This window comes from Castor canadensis, chromosome 2 (assembly GCF_047511655.1).
Source record: "Castor canadensis chromosome 2, mCasCan1.hap1v2, whole genome shotgun sequence".
Lineage (NCBI taxonomy): Eukaryota > Metazoa > Chordata > Mammalia > Rodentia > Castoridae > Castor > Castor canadensis.
The window spans coordinates 135,725,846-135,741,004 of NC_133387.1; the positions used below are offsets into that span (position 1 = coordinate 135,725,846).

The 15,159-nt window shown below is 39.0% G+C and overlaps 1 protein-coding gene and 1 non-coding gene across 2 annotated transcripts; one reads left to right on the forward strand and one right to left on the reverse strand.

Moving 5' to 3' along the window:
- Nucleotides 1-1,685: 1,685 nt before the first annotated feature.
- Bloc1s6 (biogenesis of lysosomal organelles complex 1 subunit 6) lies at nt 1,686-12,434 on the forward strand. The gene is made up of 6 exons (XM_020153066.2): nt 1,686-1,859; nt 4,972-5,113; nt 6,123-6,210; nt 8,989-9,075; nt 9,910-10,032; nt 11,346-12,434. The coding sequence occupies exons 1-5, from the start codon at nt 1,778-1,780 to the stop codon at nt 10,027-10,029; spliced, it is 519 nt and encodes a 172-aa protein (XP_020008655.2). The 5' UTR covers nt 1,686-1,777; the 3' UTR covers nt 10,030-10,032; nt 11,346-12,434.
- Nucleotides 6,842-6,945, reverse strand: LOC141420992 (U6 spliceosomal RNA). Its single transcript, XR_012445700.1, has one exon. It is a non-coding gene; the product is annotated as a U6 spliceosomal RNA (small nuclear RNA).
- Nucleotides 12,435-15,159: the final 2,725 nt, after the last annotated feature.

A 15,159-nucleotide genomic window follows, 5' to 3' on the forward strand; every position in this document is an offset into this window, starting at 1 on the left:
CAACACAAATCCATTATTGTAAAAACCTCACTGGCATTAAACACAGATCTCACTGGCATTAAAGTCTTGGTATCCAAGGACCGAATTCCTTTATAGACACTTCCAGGAGGAATGAGTTTCCTCACCATATCCACCTTCTGGAGGTCGCCCACAATTCTGGGTGGAGGCTTCCTTTCTGCCGTCAAAGTCAGCAATGTTTCATGTGTAGCCATTCTTTATAATTCTATCTCCCTTTTGACTGTCTTTTGCCTCTCTCCTCCAGTTTGTGCATAGTACTGGTTTTGAACTCAGGGCCTTAAGCTTGCTAGACAGGCACTCTATCACTTGAGCCACACCTCCAGTCCCCCTCCCCCTCCATTTTAAAGACCCTGTGGCTGGGCAGTGGGTGGCTTATGCCTGTAATCATACCTACTTGAGAGGCTGAGATTGAGAGTATAATGGTTCGATGCCAGCCCAGACAAACTCTTGGGAAGACTCCCATCTCTAAAATAACCAGAGCAAAATGGAATGGAGGTGTGCCTACTTTGCAAGAACAAAGCCTTGAGTTCAAACTCCAGTCCTGCAAAACAGCAATAAAACCCTTGTGATTACTTTGGGTCCACGAAATAATACAGAATAATTTTCCTATTTTAAGGTCATTGGCAACCTCAATTCCCCTTTGCTATGTGAACTACCATATTAGTAGGTTTCAGGGATTTATGCTGTGAACATCTTTGAGGGGGTCATTAGTTACTCCCCATGAATAGTAAGGACGACATAATCTGGGGTAGGTAAGTGAATAAAAGAGAAAGTGCTGTGAATATATTGAAAGGGACAATGGGGAAGCCAGTGCGTTTCTGAGGCTTGATATACTTCTTTTTTGAAGACAACTTTGAACAAGCAAAATTGGAGAGTAGCATTAAGAGATACCAACAGTATACATGTGTGTACAAATGAATGTTTCATTTGGTCTGGGGCAGCCTCTATCCATTTCTAAGTGTTTTTTTTTTTTTTTTCCCCCTTCAGTGCTGGGTTTTGAACTCAGGGCCTACACCTTGAACCACTCCACCAGCTCTTTTTTGTGATGGGTTTTTTTCCAGATAGTGTCATGAGAACTGTTTGCCAGGGGCTGGCTTTTTAAGTGTTTTCCATAATTTATGACGTCATTCCACAGGATCTCAGAAAACGGTCGACAACTTGTTGAGCAGATGCTTCAATGGACGCCTTCCGTCATCTGCAATAAACGGGAAGATAGTCCAATGGTGGCAAACCCCCAATCAGCAAAGCTCAAACTCACAGATAACTAGGAACCGAATCGTTTAGTGATCCAAATCGCAGGGAAGGCACGCTGTCCCTTTTCTTCAGGTTTCTCCTCAACCGTGCCACAAATTGTAAAACGCTTTCCCTTTAGGGCTAAGTCCCGTCCTCTACCTAACCTCGGTGAACAAAGCCTGACTGCTCCCCCGCGTCTAACGCACACACCACCATTCTAGTCTTCGCGACCCACCGCGGAGGACCTCAAATCGTCACCACGTCCCCTCAATGTAGCAGGGACAGGAGAACCACAAGCACGCGACTGCAGACCCCGCGTCCATGGTATGGCGGAGACTATGCCGCTGTGTGGGCGGGGCCTCCTCGACCTGCGGTCACGTGCCCCCGCTTTCGCAGTCTTCCGCCTCCGTGATTTCCGGGTGCTCCTCCGTCTTCGGTCCGGCTGGACGCTAGCGGCATTGGGTTCCTATTTCTTGCATCTGACGGTGCACACGACTGCCTTTTCCCAGAGCCCAGCGGGAGGGACATGAGTGTCCCCGGGCCACCGCCCCCGGACGGGGACCTGACAGGGCCACCCGTCAGCCTGGAGGCCGGCGAGCCTTCGCTGGGTACGTGCCGTGGGGCGGCCCGGGCGGGGTGCGAGCGGCCGGGATCCGAGCGGGTGGGACGCCGGAGCCGCGGAGTCCGCAGTGGCCCGTGCTCCCCCGCGCGGAAGTGGGGCCCTCATGGCTCTGCTGCCTGGCAGAACCCACGGCACCCCAAGTCCCGAGGGGAGGTGCAGTTGGTGGCGGTTGATGCTGAAATCATTCTTGTTATTTGTCATAAATGGGTAGCGGTTGGGGATGGGTTTGTCGGAAAAACGATCGGCCTTAATTCAGAGAAGTATCCAATATTGGCCACTCACGATGTGCTGTGACTTGCAGGTGACATTACCTCATCCGCTTTTCTTCAGCAGTCTTTCTCATCCCGAGTTCCAGGAGAGATTTACGCTTTCATCGCCTGAAACATCCATTGAGTGGAATGAATCAACTTGCTATGTATATACCTAGATTGCTACTGTTTATGTGCCATCAGTCTGGGAAGAACGTAGTCACTCAAAGCATTTTCTCTGTTCTCTGGAAATGAGAAAGGCTGCGGTGGTTTCGATCAATTCTTTAAAAATAATCTCTTGTTCCAGAAATATACAGGTTATCTCAAAATCATTACATCAACTGTTCATGGTCATTCTTTAATGATTCTCTCTTCACACTGTCATAAGTCACTTCTCTAAACATGATTTCCTTGTAGAACCCATTCTTTTCATTTGCTTCTCTACTGTTTTTTTCTGCAGACTTTGACATGGTTGTTTTTCCTTAATCTCACATATAGCATGCACATAAATAAAAGCAGATGTCCGATCTGTTAATGGCATCGTTGCTCTCACATACAACTTTGAAATTGCTCTCAACTCTTTCTCTTGCTTACCCCCTTTGTGTAGTGTAGGGGATTCTACTATACAGTTTTCATCTCCCTTTTTTATTTTCTCCTTTAACTTAGCAGCCATAAGGCTGTTTCACCTCCCTACTGTTCCAGAATGTCTGTCCCATTGCTGTTACATCACTGCCCCAAGATAAAGTTCCAGTCATATAATTTCCTTGCTCAGCATCCTTAAGTGGCTCCTCACTAGTTAATAAATAAAGGTCCAGATCCACCAACTTGGTACTCAAGGGCCCAACAGGCTGGCCACATGGTATTATGTGTATACCCTGTCTCCTGACACCTCATACTACCGCTCTGTTCCAGAGCAACCTTATATTCCCCACCTCATATTGCTTCATTTACCCATATTGCATCTTTTCCACTCCTGCCATAGAATTCTTATCCATTTGGAAATAGTCTGCCAGTAGATTTGGTGGCAGTGTAAATTTGTGCCATCTCTTAGGAGGGCACAGTTTTGCAATATCTGAAGAAAGTGTCAACCTTTTGTTCCATCTGTCTATTTACTTCTAACAGAAACTGTGACATGAATATATGTATATTAGCTAGGAAAATTATTGTTCATTATTTGAGTTGCAAAAGGTGAAAATAACCTAAATAACCCATCCATAGGGTGCTGGATAAACAAATGATGGTAGAATTTTATTCTGTAAAAAGAATGTAGTAGATCCATATATGTTACTATAGAAAGATGTCTAAGATGTATATTTAAGAGAAAACTTGCTGGGCATCTTTTTCAGGTGGTGCACACCTGAAACCCACCACTTTGGGAGGGTGAGGCAGGAGGATCATGAGTTCGAGGCCAGTCTGGCCTACATAGCAAGCCCCTGTCTCAAAAACAAACAAAATCAAAGAGAAAAGTTGCAGAAGAGTTGTATTTCATTTATGATAGAAAGATTATATGCATTGATATGCAACGATAGCCATGTAAGAATTCCAGAATAACTCCATTGGAGTTAGGGGATAAAAAGGAATGTTTTTACTTTTCATCTTGTGCCCTTCTCCACAGTATTTTAAGTTTTTACAATAAGTAACACAAAAAGGAAGAAGGCTGGGCACCAGTGGCTCATGCCTATTATCCTAGTTTGGGCAAATAGTTCACTAGATTCCTTCTCAAAAATATCCAACACATAAAAGGGCTGGCGGAGTGGCTCAAGTTGTAGAGTACCTGAGTTCAAATTTCAGTACTGCCAAAGAAGGAGCCAGATGCTGATGGCTCATGCCTTTAATCCTAGCTACTTGGAAGACTGATATGGGGCAAATAATTCATAAGATCCCATCTCCAAAAGAACCAGAGCAAAATGGATTGGAGGTATGATGTGGCTCAAGTGGTTGAGGGCCTGCTTTGCAAGCACAAAGCCCTGAGTTCAAACCCTAGCCCTAATCCCCCCACCAGAAAAAAATGAGTACATCCATTCTTTAATTCTTTGCTCACATACCTACACTTCCTTTAGGACTCGTCCCCAGATTGTTTGTTTTTGTAATGGCATTTGTCATACTCTGATTCCCCTGAATTGTGACCTTCTGGGGAAGAGGATTTACTTTTTATTGTTGTAACCTCAGAAATTAGCACATGGTGTAGCCATTCAACAATATTTCTTGTTTGAATAGGGTAGGGACCCTTTCTTGTTCTTTAATCTTCCACATAAAGTACCTGGAACTTAGTAGCTAAATATGTATAAAAACATGAATAACTGAGACGCACCCAGTAATTAGGCAGGAGATTGGGGTGGGGAAAGGAGGCCCAGAAGTTAAAATGTGTTAATAATCTATTGAAAATTATGAATCCTCTGACCTGAAAAATACATAAACACACAGAATTTTGAATATGTTAATGTTCCTTTACTCTAAACTTTGTCTTATACTAGTAATTTAAATTCACTTTCCTGGAGATGGTGGTACACTCTTATGACCCCAGCACTGGGGAGGCTGAGGCAGGAGGATTGTGAGCTCCAGACCAGCCTGAGCTACATAGTGAGACCCTGTCTCAAAAAAACTCAACCAAACCAAACATAAAAAGAACTGAATCAAAACATTTTTTGAGCACTCATAACTCATTTTTTAGAAACAGTTCAGAAGATAGAGGTTTAAAAGAAAAGAATACTTATAATTGGGAGAGTGGATGTGTACTCTCAACTCCACTGTGGGCCTCTTTCCCTCCTTCCTACCTATGATTCCCCCAACCTCCTTTTAGTGCTGTGGCAATTTAAGAATTTCATAAATTTGAGTTTTGCCTGGGGACAGGTTTAGGTGACACTTCTCCAGATGAAGGGCTGATAGAGGACTTGACTGTAGAAGACAAAGCTGTGGAGCAGCTGGCAGAAGGACTGCTCTCCCACTACCTGCCAGATCTTCAGAGATCAAAACAAGCCCTCCAGGAACTCACGTAAGCCAACAAAGCCAGACCTTCACTCATTTCCTCTCTGCTATCCTCATAACTTATTCTGTAATCACATATGGTATTGAGGTATAATATTTGCTGTTTAATCATCATTGAGTATCTATATCTTTCAAATGGGAGTAAAAGTTACATAGTACTCTAAATGTAAAGTGAAATGAATACTCTTAGAGTATCTGATTTTCTAAATCTAGACTCTTATTAACTCAGTGTTTTATCATTATGTTATTTATTATCCCTTGATACTACATCTTTCCCAACTGTAATCAGAGAAGTCATTGTTCTTCATTTACTTTTGGGGAATATTGCAATTTTGAGATGTATAAAACATTGAAAACCATATGTGGTGGTATAATCTCACCTACTCTGGAAGTGGAGATCAGGAAGACTGTTTGAGGCCAGTCTTGGCAAAAAGTTAGTGAAACCCCATCTCAACAAAATAAGCTGGGCATGGTGGTGCATGTCTGTTATCCCAGCCAACAGACTGTGGGGAAGGTAGGTAGGAGGATTGAGTTCGGAAGCTGGCCCTGGGCAAAAATGTGGAATCCTGTCTGAATAACTAAAGCAAAAAAGGGCTGGGAGTATGGCTCAAGTGATACAGCACCTGCCTAGCAAGCTGGAGCCCTGAATTCAAACCCCAGTACCACAAAATTTAAAAAAAAAAAATAAATAAAACCAGAATCTCTTAGGCAAAATATTATAGAAACTTTTTTGGGGGGATAATATAGTTACTAACAATAACAAAGTACTTTAAAACTATTTGATTATTTTAGTTACTAGAGCTGAACTTGAGATAAGAATAAAAGACACATTTACAAAGACAAGAATAAAAGATTTGGAATATTTTCTTGAAAAAGATTGTGCTAAACCAAATAAGCCTTGGAGAGGCAATGAATTTTCAATTTAGTTTCCAACTTTCAGCATTAGCCCTTTGATTCCTTTCAATGATCAGAAGTTACAGTATAAAGTTTATTTTGTCTGTGCGCTTTTGTTCCAGACAGAACCAAGTTGTATTATTAGATACACTGGAACAAGAGATTTCAAAATTTAAAGAATGCCATTCCATGTTGGATATTAATGCTTTGGTAAGTATGATTTTGTTGATGTAACATAATGACATCTTTTAGAAATAGCTAGATTAACCCTGCCAGCTATGTGTTTATGTATGCTTAGGATTTTACCCTCTAATTTTTAATGTTTGGAATTTGTATTTTAAAAGAAAACCTTGACTTACTTTACTAGAACTTTCATAGTCTTGAATTGTTGTCTTTCACACGTTGAACTTGTAACAGGAAATTGCACTTATTTGTGAGTGTGGAATAGATTTGTTCATAATTGAAGACTTAGAAAAGAGAACTGAAAGTAAGGAACTTTGGGCACTATTTGTACCATTAAGGAAAGTGCCATCTCTCTTAGCTGTCAATTAATATGGTTTCTTAAATTAGCATTTCATTTACTTATTTGGAATATTTGTAATGCCATACTAAATTAATTCCTTGAGCTGAAATGAACACATTGAGAATGATAGATTATATCTTTCAATATAAATAGTTGGATTTCATCAGAAGTTCTATATACCTTTTTTTTTTTTTTTTTTGATGGTACTTGTGTTGAACTCAGAGCCTCATGCCTGCTAGACAGGTGCTCTACCACTTGAGCCACATCTCCTTTTTTTCTTTTTAGTTATTATTTATTTATTTTTATTTTTATATTTTTTAAAATATGGAACGCTTCACGAATTTGCGTGTCATCCTTGCGCAGGGGCCATGCTAATCTCTGTATCGTTCCAGTTTTAGTGTACGTGCTGCCGAAGCGAGCACTCTTTTTAGTTGTTTGTTAGATGAGGTCTTGTGCTTTTTGCCTGGGGTAGGCCTTGAACCATAATCCTAGCTATGCCTTCTGGGTAGCTGGGAGTAGAGGCATTGGGCCACCATGTTTGACCAGAAGCTCTGTTACTTTTTGATGGAGAGGAATTGATACTCTTTGAGAAAAGGGAATTAGTGAAAATAAAAAACTTGTTGCCACCTTTTTTTTCCCCTTGAACATTAGAAATAGCTTGGTTTGCATGATTTTTAAGGACTCATAAATACCTTGAAAATGTACTTTTCACTGAGTAAATGTAAAAAAGTAAAGTCCGTGTTCTCTAGCTTTGCACAGAGGCCCATTTTAGTAAATACAGTCTTCTGCTCATAGTTCCTGACTTCTTGTGAAGGAAATGAAAAAGTCTCCACTGACCTCTTCTGAGTTCGTATTTCAGTAGTACACTATTTTCTGAATGATTGAATATCAAATGAATGAACCAAGCAGATACAATTGTGTTGCTTCAGTCTGAAGGTGAAAAACTGAGTCTTCTTTTTTTCTCCTCTTAGCCTCAGAGTGGGTTTTTTTTTTTTTTTGTGGTGCTGGAGTTTGAATTCAGAGCCTTCACCTGGAGCCACTCTACCAGCCCTTCTTTGTGAAGGGTTTTTGAGATAGTGTCTCACGAACTATTTGCCTATGCTGGCTTTGAGCTGTGATCCTCCTGATCTTTGCCTCCTGAGTAGCTTTGATTACAGCAGTGAACCACCACACCCAGCCTCAGTGTGGTTTTAATCATCATTTAGAAATTGAAAACTGCAAGGAGCTGAGCGATAACAGAGATGGTCTGTTAATCCAGAGATCGTTAGACTATAACTGTGCTTGCAGCTACATTACTGTTGTGAAGCACTCTACTGACACTTCTTCTCTTTCTGTTACCTGGCCTGAGAATAAGGTGTTGTTTCCCTTTTCCCCTACCTAGGCCTTCATCCTCCTCCCATCTTTTCCTGGCTTCCTTTTTGACTATGCAGGCTGACTGAGATGCAAAGTGTGTGTGTGTGTGTGTTTCCAGTGCTGGGGTTTGAACTTGGGGTCTATACCTTAAGTCACTCCATCAGTCTGTTTATGTGATGGGTATTTTCAAGTTAGGGTCTTGAGAAATATTTGTTCAGACTGGCTTTGAATGATGATCCTCCTGATCTCTGCCTCTTGAGTAGCTAGGATTATAGGCGTGAGCCACTAGCGGCTGGCTCAAAGTGTGTATTTAAGTATACTCATGGAGGCTGTTCTGCTTGGTCTGATCCCTTAAATCCAAGGAACTTGACGAACCTTGGCCAGGGATCTCTGGCCACAGCTTGGGGTTTCCTGATTAGCAGACATGTCACTTAAACTGTCCTGTGCACCCTAGCTTGGTCTCCCCTAATAAAGACAGTAGACAGTTTTACATTTCTTTTTTTCACTCATTTTGTATTCATATTTTATATAGGCTTTATAATATTTATAATAGTACAGTGGCATAGTTTACAAATAAGTATATACATGTTGAGGGTAGATGCTCAAAAGATTTTAAACACAGGGTGAGTCCATTCATAGTTCCGAGATGGCTGGTGGTGGCCAGTGATCTTTTTTTTTTTTTTATTCATATGTGCATACAATGTTTGGGTCATTTCTCCCTCCTCCCCTCACCCCATCCCTTACCACCCACCCTGCCCCTTCCCTCTTTTACATTTCTTAAATTAAATGGGTAGCATTACAGATATTTCTACTTAAATTTTAGGATTATAGTGCATATTTTTTTAAAGCAAAATGTTGTTTATACTGAATTTAATATAAATGTCTGTTTTCGTTTAGTAACTCTTTTGTCAGTCTGAGTGGAATCAAACGTTTCAAAATCCTGCTAATGGTTTAAATGAAGTTCACATTCTGGAATTTAAGAGGACATTATTAAAGACATTATCAACTGATTTTAGGGAGGATTAAATATAATTTAGGCATTGACATGCTTATCCGTTTTGATAATTCAGTCTGTTTTAACTTGACTTTCCATTTACTTTTTCATGTTTAAGTTCACTGAAGCAAAACACTATCATGCCAAGTTGGTGAATATAAGAAAAGAGATGCTAATGCTTCACGAAAAGACATCAAAATTAAAAGTGAGTTGAAACCTTTCATATTCTCTATTAAAGTGGAAGTTTACTTTCCTTCTTTTTTGAGTTTATACTTTCATACCTTAAGTCATTATTTTCCTTTCTAAAAATTGTCTTTTTTTGTTTTGTGTTGGGTATTTTTGAGATAAGATCTCGCTTTTTGCTTGGGCCATCCTGCACTGCAGTCCTCCTGTTTATGCTTTCCACAATAGTTGGGACAGGTGTGTGCCACCACATCCAGCTTTTCCTGTTGAGGTAGAGTCTTGAGAACCTTTTACCTAGACTAGCTTGGAACCTGATCCTCCCGTTCTCAGCCTCATGTAGTTGGGGTGGCAGGCATGCACCAGCACACCAATCTATTGGTTGAGATGGGGTCTTGAAAACTTTTTACCAAGGGGATCACCCTTATCTCTGCCTCTTGAGTAGTTAGAATTACAAGCCATGGGCCATTGGTGCTGGGCCCCAAAATTATTTTTTTGAACCTCTCTCAGCTATTTTATTAATATCTTGACTGATAGGCTCATAGTCTCTGCATATGAAGTTGTGGTTCTCATTTAATAAGAGCTTGGAATAACATTGTTTTTATTTGGCAGTACTGGGGCTTGAACTCAGGGCGTTGCACTTGCTAGGTAGGTGCTTTATGACTTGAGCCACTCTGCCAGCTACATTTTCCTTTTGAAATTAAGACCTTAAATTATCCAGATCAGATTTATAAATTAAATATGAAATGTATTAGTATGTATTAGTTAGTTCAAGTCAAAGCATTATAATTTTTAAATTAGATTATAAACTGTAACCCTTGATTGTTCTTTTGGTTTTTATTTATTTATTTTTACACAGAAAAGAGCACTTAAACTGCAGCAGAAGAGGCAAAAAGAAGAGTTGGAAAGGGAGCAGCAGCGAGAGAAGGAATTTGAAAGAGAAAAGCAGTTAACAGCCAAACCGGCTAAAAGGACGTGAAAAGTTGTGTTCGTGTGTGTTTTCTTCCCCTATCCCATCTTCTTTGGGTTTAAGACTACTTAAGTGTAGGGTGAGATTCAGGTAGTGCCTTATACCATTTTGTATGTTTTGAAATCCTAATTCTGTGATTTCTATGCTCCATATCTTCATTTTTTCCATTCAAGAACCTTTCTTTCTAAGTAGTAGACAGTGTCACTTGCTTTGTAAATGCACTTTTTCAACTTTGGCTTTAACATTTATTATTTGGCCTTGAATAATTTGTAAACTGGAAAATGCTTTGATTGTTTTAATAGTCTAGATTCCAGGTAGTTCAAAATTAATATGAGTGTTTCAGCTTCTTGAGTGTAGATTTTAAAAGATTCAGTTTCTTTTATGATATGACCTGCCTTTTCCACAGTGCAACACAAATTTTTGGTAATTGCCTTTTTAATGCTTAGTTAAGAAGGAATGCCAATTATTTAATCACACGTGCTCTTGGAAAAGAGAAAGGATAAGCCTTTGTGAAGAACCTAATGGAAAAATGTATATGCAGGAAATAACAGCACCTTAGACATAGGCTGTGTGAGTGGATGCCAGATGAATTCTTCTAACCATATATTCTCTGTAGATTTTGTTTGTGTTCAAAGTAGGTTGCATCCATTCCTGAAGTTTGGCAGGGATAGTAGAACTGTCACTCAAATGTGCTTGTTTATAATTAGTAACAATCATCACACACCAAGATTTAGTTTCTGTGCTTTTAAAAACCTCTTTAAGTAGAATGAAATGTTACAACTATCCACTTTATAGATAATGATGTGATTGGTGGAAAACTAGTTAATAGCTTCACAAAAGAGGCAGCATGATACCTTTAGTGTTTTCTAGAATTTTTTCCTGATACCATATGTAGGAACTTATTATGTGAGGGAAATAATACGAAGTTTCATCATTTCAAATCAAGAATATGTTATTCTCTTATCTTAGTATTATTTAATATCCAGCTGGTCTCTAATTTCCATTATATATGGACTGCATAGAACCTGTAAAAGTATATGATTTGAATGTGCTTCTTATAATCCACGTTACAGTTTTGGTTAGCTGGAATCACTACCTCTGATCACCTATCAGGCTAATGATAGAGAAAGTATTAAAGTTGAATGCTAAGAATAGTCTGTTTAAGGGTTTAAATAATTTGTTTGAAAAGCCCTTTTCCTCCTTTAATGCATGAATTATGGTCTCACAATTCACTTGACTTTGACATGTGTTTTATAATATTGACTTATTTTATTTGAAAAAGCTAAGAGTTACCCTCTGTCACTTGCTAAAACTTCCTCCGGCAGGATTCATGAGGACTTGCAGGACAATGTCACCTAAACTGCTGAGTGTGCTTACCTGTAATATGATGCCCGACACAGAAGTGCATTGGTTCTCAGAGACTGAGGACCAACCGCCTTGTTTACAATGCTGGTTCCTGGACACCACTTCTCAGTCTATTGAAGTAAATCTATTTTTGTTTGTTTTGCTTTATTTTAATTTTTAAAGTTTCCTTTGTGGCTACAATGCATCTTATAAAGATGAGAATCACAGGTCTAGTTGCCAAGGGCAAGGTTTCCCACACTATGCTGCATGTAATTTTCACTTGGGAACTTTAGAAAAGCACAGACATTCTGAATTCTTACTCATTAGTTATGATGTGGAGTCCATATATTTTTTTACAATGCTCCCCAGATAATTCTGATGCAAGGAAATAGTGGTGTAGACTATCTAGTGATTTATATTTGTAAGCAGTGAAATAGTTTAAAAGCACCCAGTAACTTTTGCTGATAAGAAATAAATTCTAAATTGCTGCTTTTGATATACAGTCAGATTTAAGACTAAACCCTAGCAGGCAGGAAATACAGAATTCTTGACCTGTATTAAAATGAATCATGTTTATTGAATGAATAGCAAGGCACATACACTTTTAGTATTATGTTGCTTAAGTTTTAAATACTTGTACAAATGTCAAAGCAAGTATATATTAGCATTCTCTATTTAAGGTCACTGGTAAATCCTAAATACTCTTTGTAATTAAAATCTAAAACTTAGTTGTATTTCAGTAACATTGAAACATATTAACTAATTGTGAAACCTTTACGGTTAGTCTTGCTATATTTTCACAAAGTAGAGAATTGGTTTGAAAAAAATTGCCTTTGCTTTGAAACTATGAAATATGTGCTGAACTGAAATGGTGGTTCATTTTGTTTACTTTGCAGTAAGTATCATGTAAACATGCAGAAGTTGAATGTGATATAGATTGTGTCCACAGTAATTTTTTGAGTGGGTGCAGTTTATAAATATACCAATTATATACCCTAATACCTTTGTCTGATTTTGGTCTTGTAAAATGAGGGCTACTTTTTATGCATTTAATAAAAAAGTCTCTCTGAGTTATCCAATGTCATTTATCAAGCACCATCCTACACATAGCACGGCATAATTCCCTATGTACATTACTTCAAAGATTCTATTTTGCTGTCCTTTCCTTCTTTCTTCCTCTTAATGTCCTCCATGTATTGTGTGATGGAATTATCAGTCCATTTATGAGATCCCTTCCAGAAGGATAAGAGGAAGTGCTATGAAAAGACTTGTTGAAATAACCAAACTTCATAAAGTTCTTTGCTATTCTTTGAGAATAAATATAAGAGCTATAAACTGCACATGGTGGCACATGCCTGTAATCCTTGGAAGGTTGAGGTATGAGGGTTGTGAGTTTGAGGCTAGCGTGGAGTACATAGTGAGACCCTGTCTCAAAAAAAAAAAATATATATATATATATACATATATATATAGTTTGGAAGAAAGTGCTTTGGAAGGATTGTGGCTTGTACAGCATTTGATTATTTTCTTACTGGGGATTGAACTCTGGGCCATATGCTTGCCAGACAAGTGCTCCACCACTTGAACTACAACCCTAGTCCCAGGTATAGCATTAAATAATGAACATTTCCAACTAATGGGCTATTTTCGCTCAGGTTTTAAATTTCTTTAACCTGGGAGTCCTTCCTGCTGGAGGAAGGACTAATGTGGACGGCCCTGGAGAGGCTGTGAGCTCTTATAACTTTGTCTCAGAATTGTGTGCATGTGCATTTCCCAGGCGTGGCTCTAGATTTCGTGTTCTGCTCATACCTAAAGAGGTTCTTAGTTTCCACATTTTTCTTTTAGGTGAAGGTAGTTCCTATGTATGCTTGTTCAGATTAACCAGATATTTAAGATTTCTGTTTCTTCATACTGGTTAGCCCAGTGTGCATGTATAAGGCAGATGTTGTAGAGTCTTGAGGTTAGCATGTGGGGAGACTTAAGTTTATTTTCAAAGCCAGTAAGAGAGCGAAGCATTCTTACTTGTAGACAAGGGAAACATTTCTAATGATTAATTTAAAAAAACATTTAAAGCAAAAACCCCATAAAAACACAATGTAAAGGAAGGACAATCAAAGAGAACATGGGTAAAATTTGGGGTATGGTGGGGGTGGTGGTAATCCAAGAGAAATGGGAAGGCCAAGACCACAGTGGAAGGTCAAGGTAATCTTATCTTTCACAAATGATCCCCAAATAAGGCTTATATGCATGAAAAAAGATTAAATTAGAATTCACCTATTTTAGGATAAAAGTAGCAAAAGGTTGCCCCCTACTGTCACTACATTGTAAACTAAAGAAAAGTTAGCAATGTGGTTTAGACTATGAATATATTTCTAATGTGCCCTAGAAAGTCTGCAGTGCTCAAATTCAGATAAGTATGGGGCTGAAATATTACTCTGAGAATGTGTGAGTGCTGAGCTCTTATTTTCAGGCATGTTTCTACTAGTCCACTGGAAAAGATGGTTAAAATGTGCAAGGGAATACTAAAAAACAAAAATGTGTGTAGACCTGAAGATTCCTGGCCTCTGCCTTGATGATAAAATTAAAAAGTAAAAAATTTATAGCATATAGGGCCTTGGTAATATGATGGTTAGTATTTTGGACTCTAAAGTCAAACTTGGTTTATATTCTTGCTTAATTTGGGGCATGGGTAAATTGCTTAAACTGTACCTCAGTTTCTGAAACTAAAGTTGGAATAATCAAGAGTTTCTAACTTTATAAGGTTGTGAAGTTTCATAGTAGTTATATAAAAACTTAATAAAAAAGTAAGATTTAAAATGTTGAATGTTGTATCTTAGTACCTTGAAGTTACATATACACCATAGTGGGGGGTGAGAGGTTCCGTGTTGCACATATTAACTGTGCTGTGGGGTTTCCACTGCCTAGAATCCTTCATCCTATAATGGCTGCCTGTTGAGACCCCTATTCTCTTTGTAACCCAGATGTCACCTCCTTATGGCTTGTCTTACTACTTCCCAAAGAATTTTTCTTGAGTACTTTGTAGGACATTTGCCTCAGTGTCTACACCACTGGCTATGTGTTCAAAGACATTTCTTGATCGTTTTCTTTTTTCCTAGCCTATTGTTGATATATTAGGGTTCTCCAGAGAAACAGAACCAGTAGGATATGCTTACATATTTATATATAGAAAGAGATACATGCATACATATGTGTGTGTGGGGGGTGGAGAAGTGAGGGAGAGAGAATTGAAGGATTATGGATTGTGGGGGCTAGCAAGTCTAAAATTTGTAGGGCAGGCTGGAGACCCAGAGAAGAGTTGGTGTTGCAGCCTGGTCCAAATGCAGGCATGGTTCCCTCTTTTTCGGGGACCCGAATCTTTTTCGAGAGAAGAAGACCTTCTACTAGTTCACTAAGCACCTGCATGCCCACACCTGCGTCAAGGAGGATAATCTGCTTCACTCAAAGCGTACTGACGCTGATTTACAGGATCTGGTGACCTCTGAACCAGAGCAGGGAGGTCTCTACTGATCTCTGAGAAGTTCTAGCTCATTCAGGGTTTATTCAACACAAGCATCAATGGATGGCAGAAAGTAGCCTTTTGCTAACCTCACCATTAAGGGTGTGGGGCAAAGATAGATTCAGGTGGTGTTGAAGAAAATAGACCTTGACCTCACCAAGCAGACAGGAGAAATGATTAAGTGATGAGGTTGAATGTGTGATTACTGTCATGCCGATAATAATGTATATATTATTATTGATAATACAGTATATATATTATAACACATATAAATATGG

Coding starts and splice junctions, on each gene's coding strand:
- Bloc1s6 (XM_020153066.2), top strand. CDS start 1,778: ATGAGTGTCCCCGGGCCACCGCCCCCGGACGGGGACCTGACAGGGCCA. Junction 5,114..6,122: donor CAAGCCCTCCAGGAACTCAC/GTAAGCCAACAA, acceptor CTTTTGTTCCAG/ACAGAACCAAGTTGTATTAT. Junction 6,211..8,988: donor TGTTGGATATTAATGCTTTG/GTAAGTATGATT, acceptor TTCATGTTTAAG/TTCACTGAAGCAAAACACTA.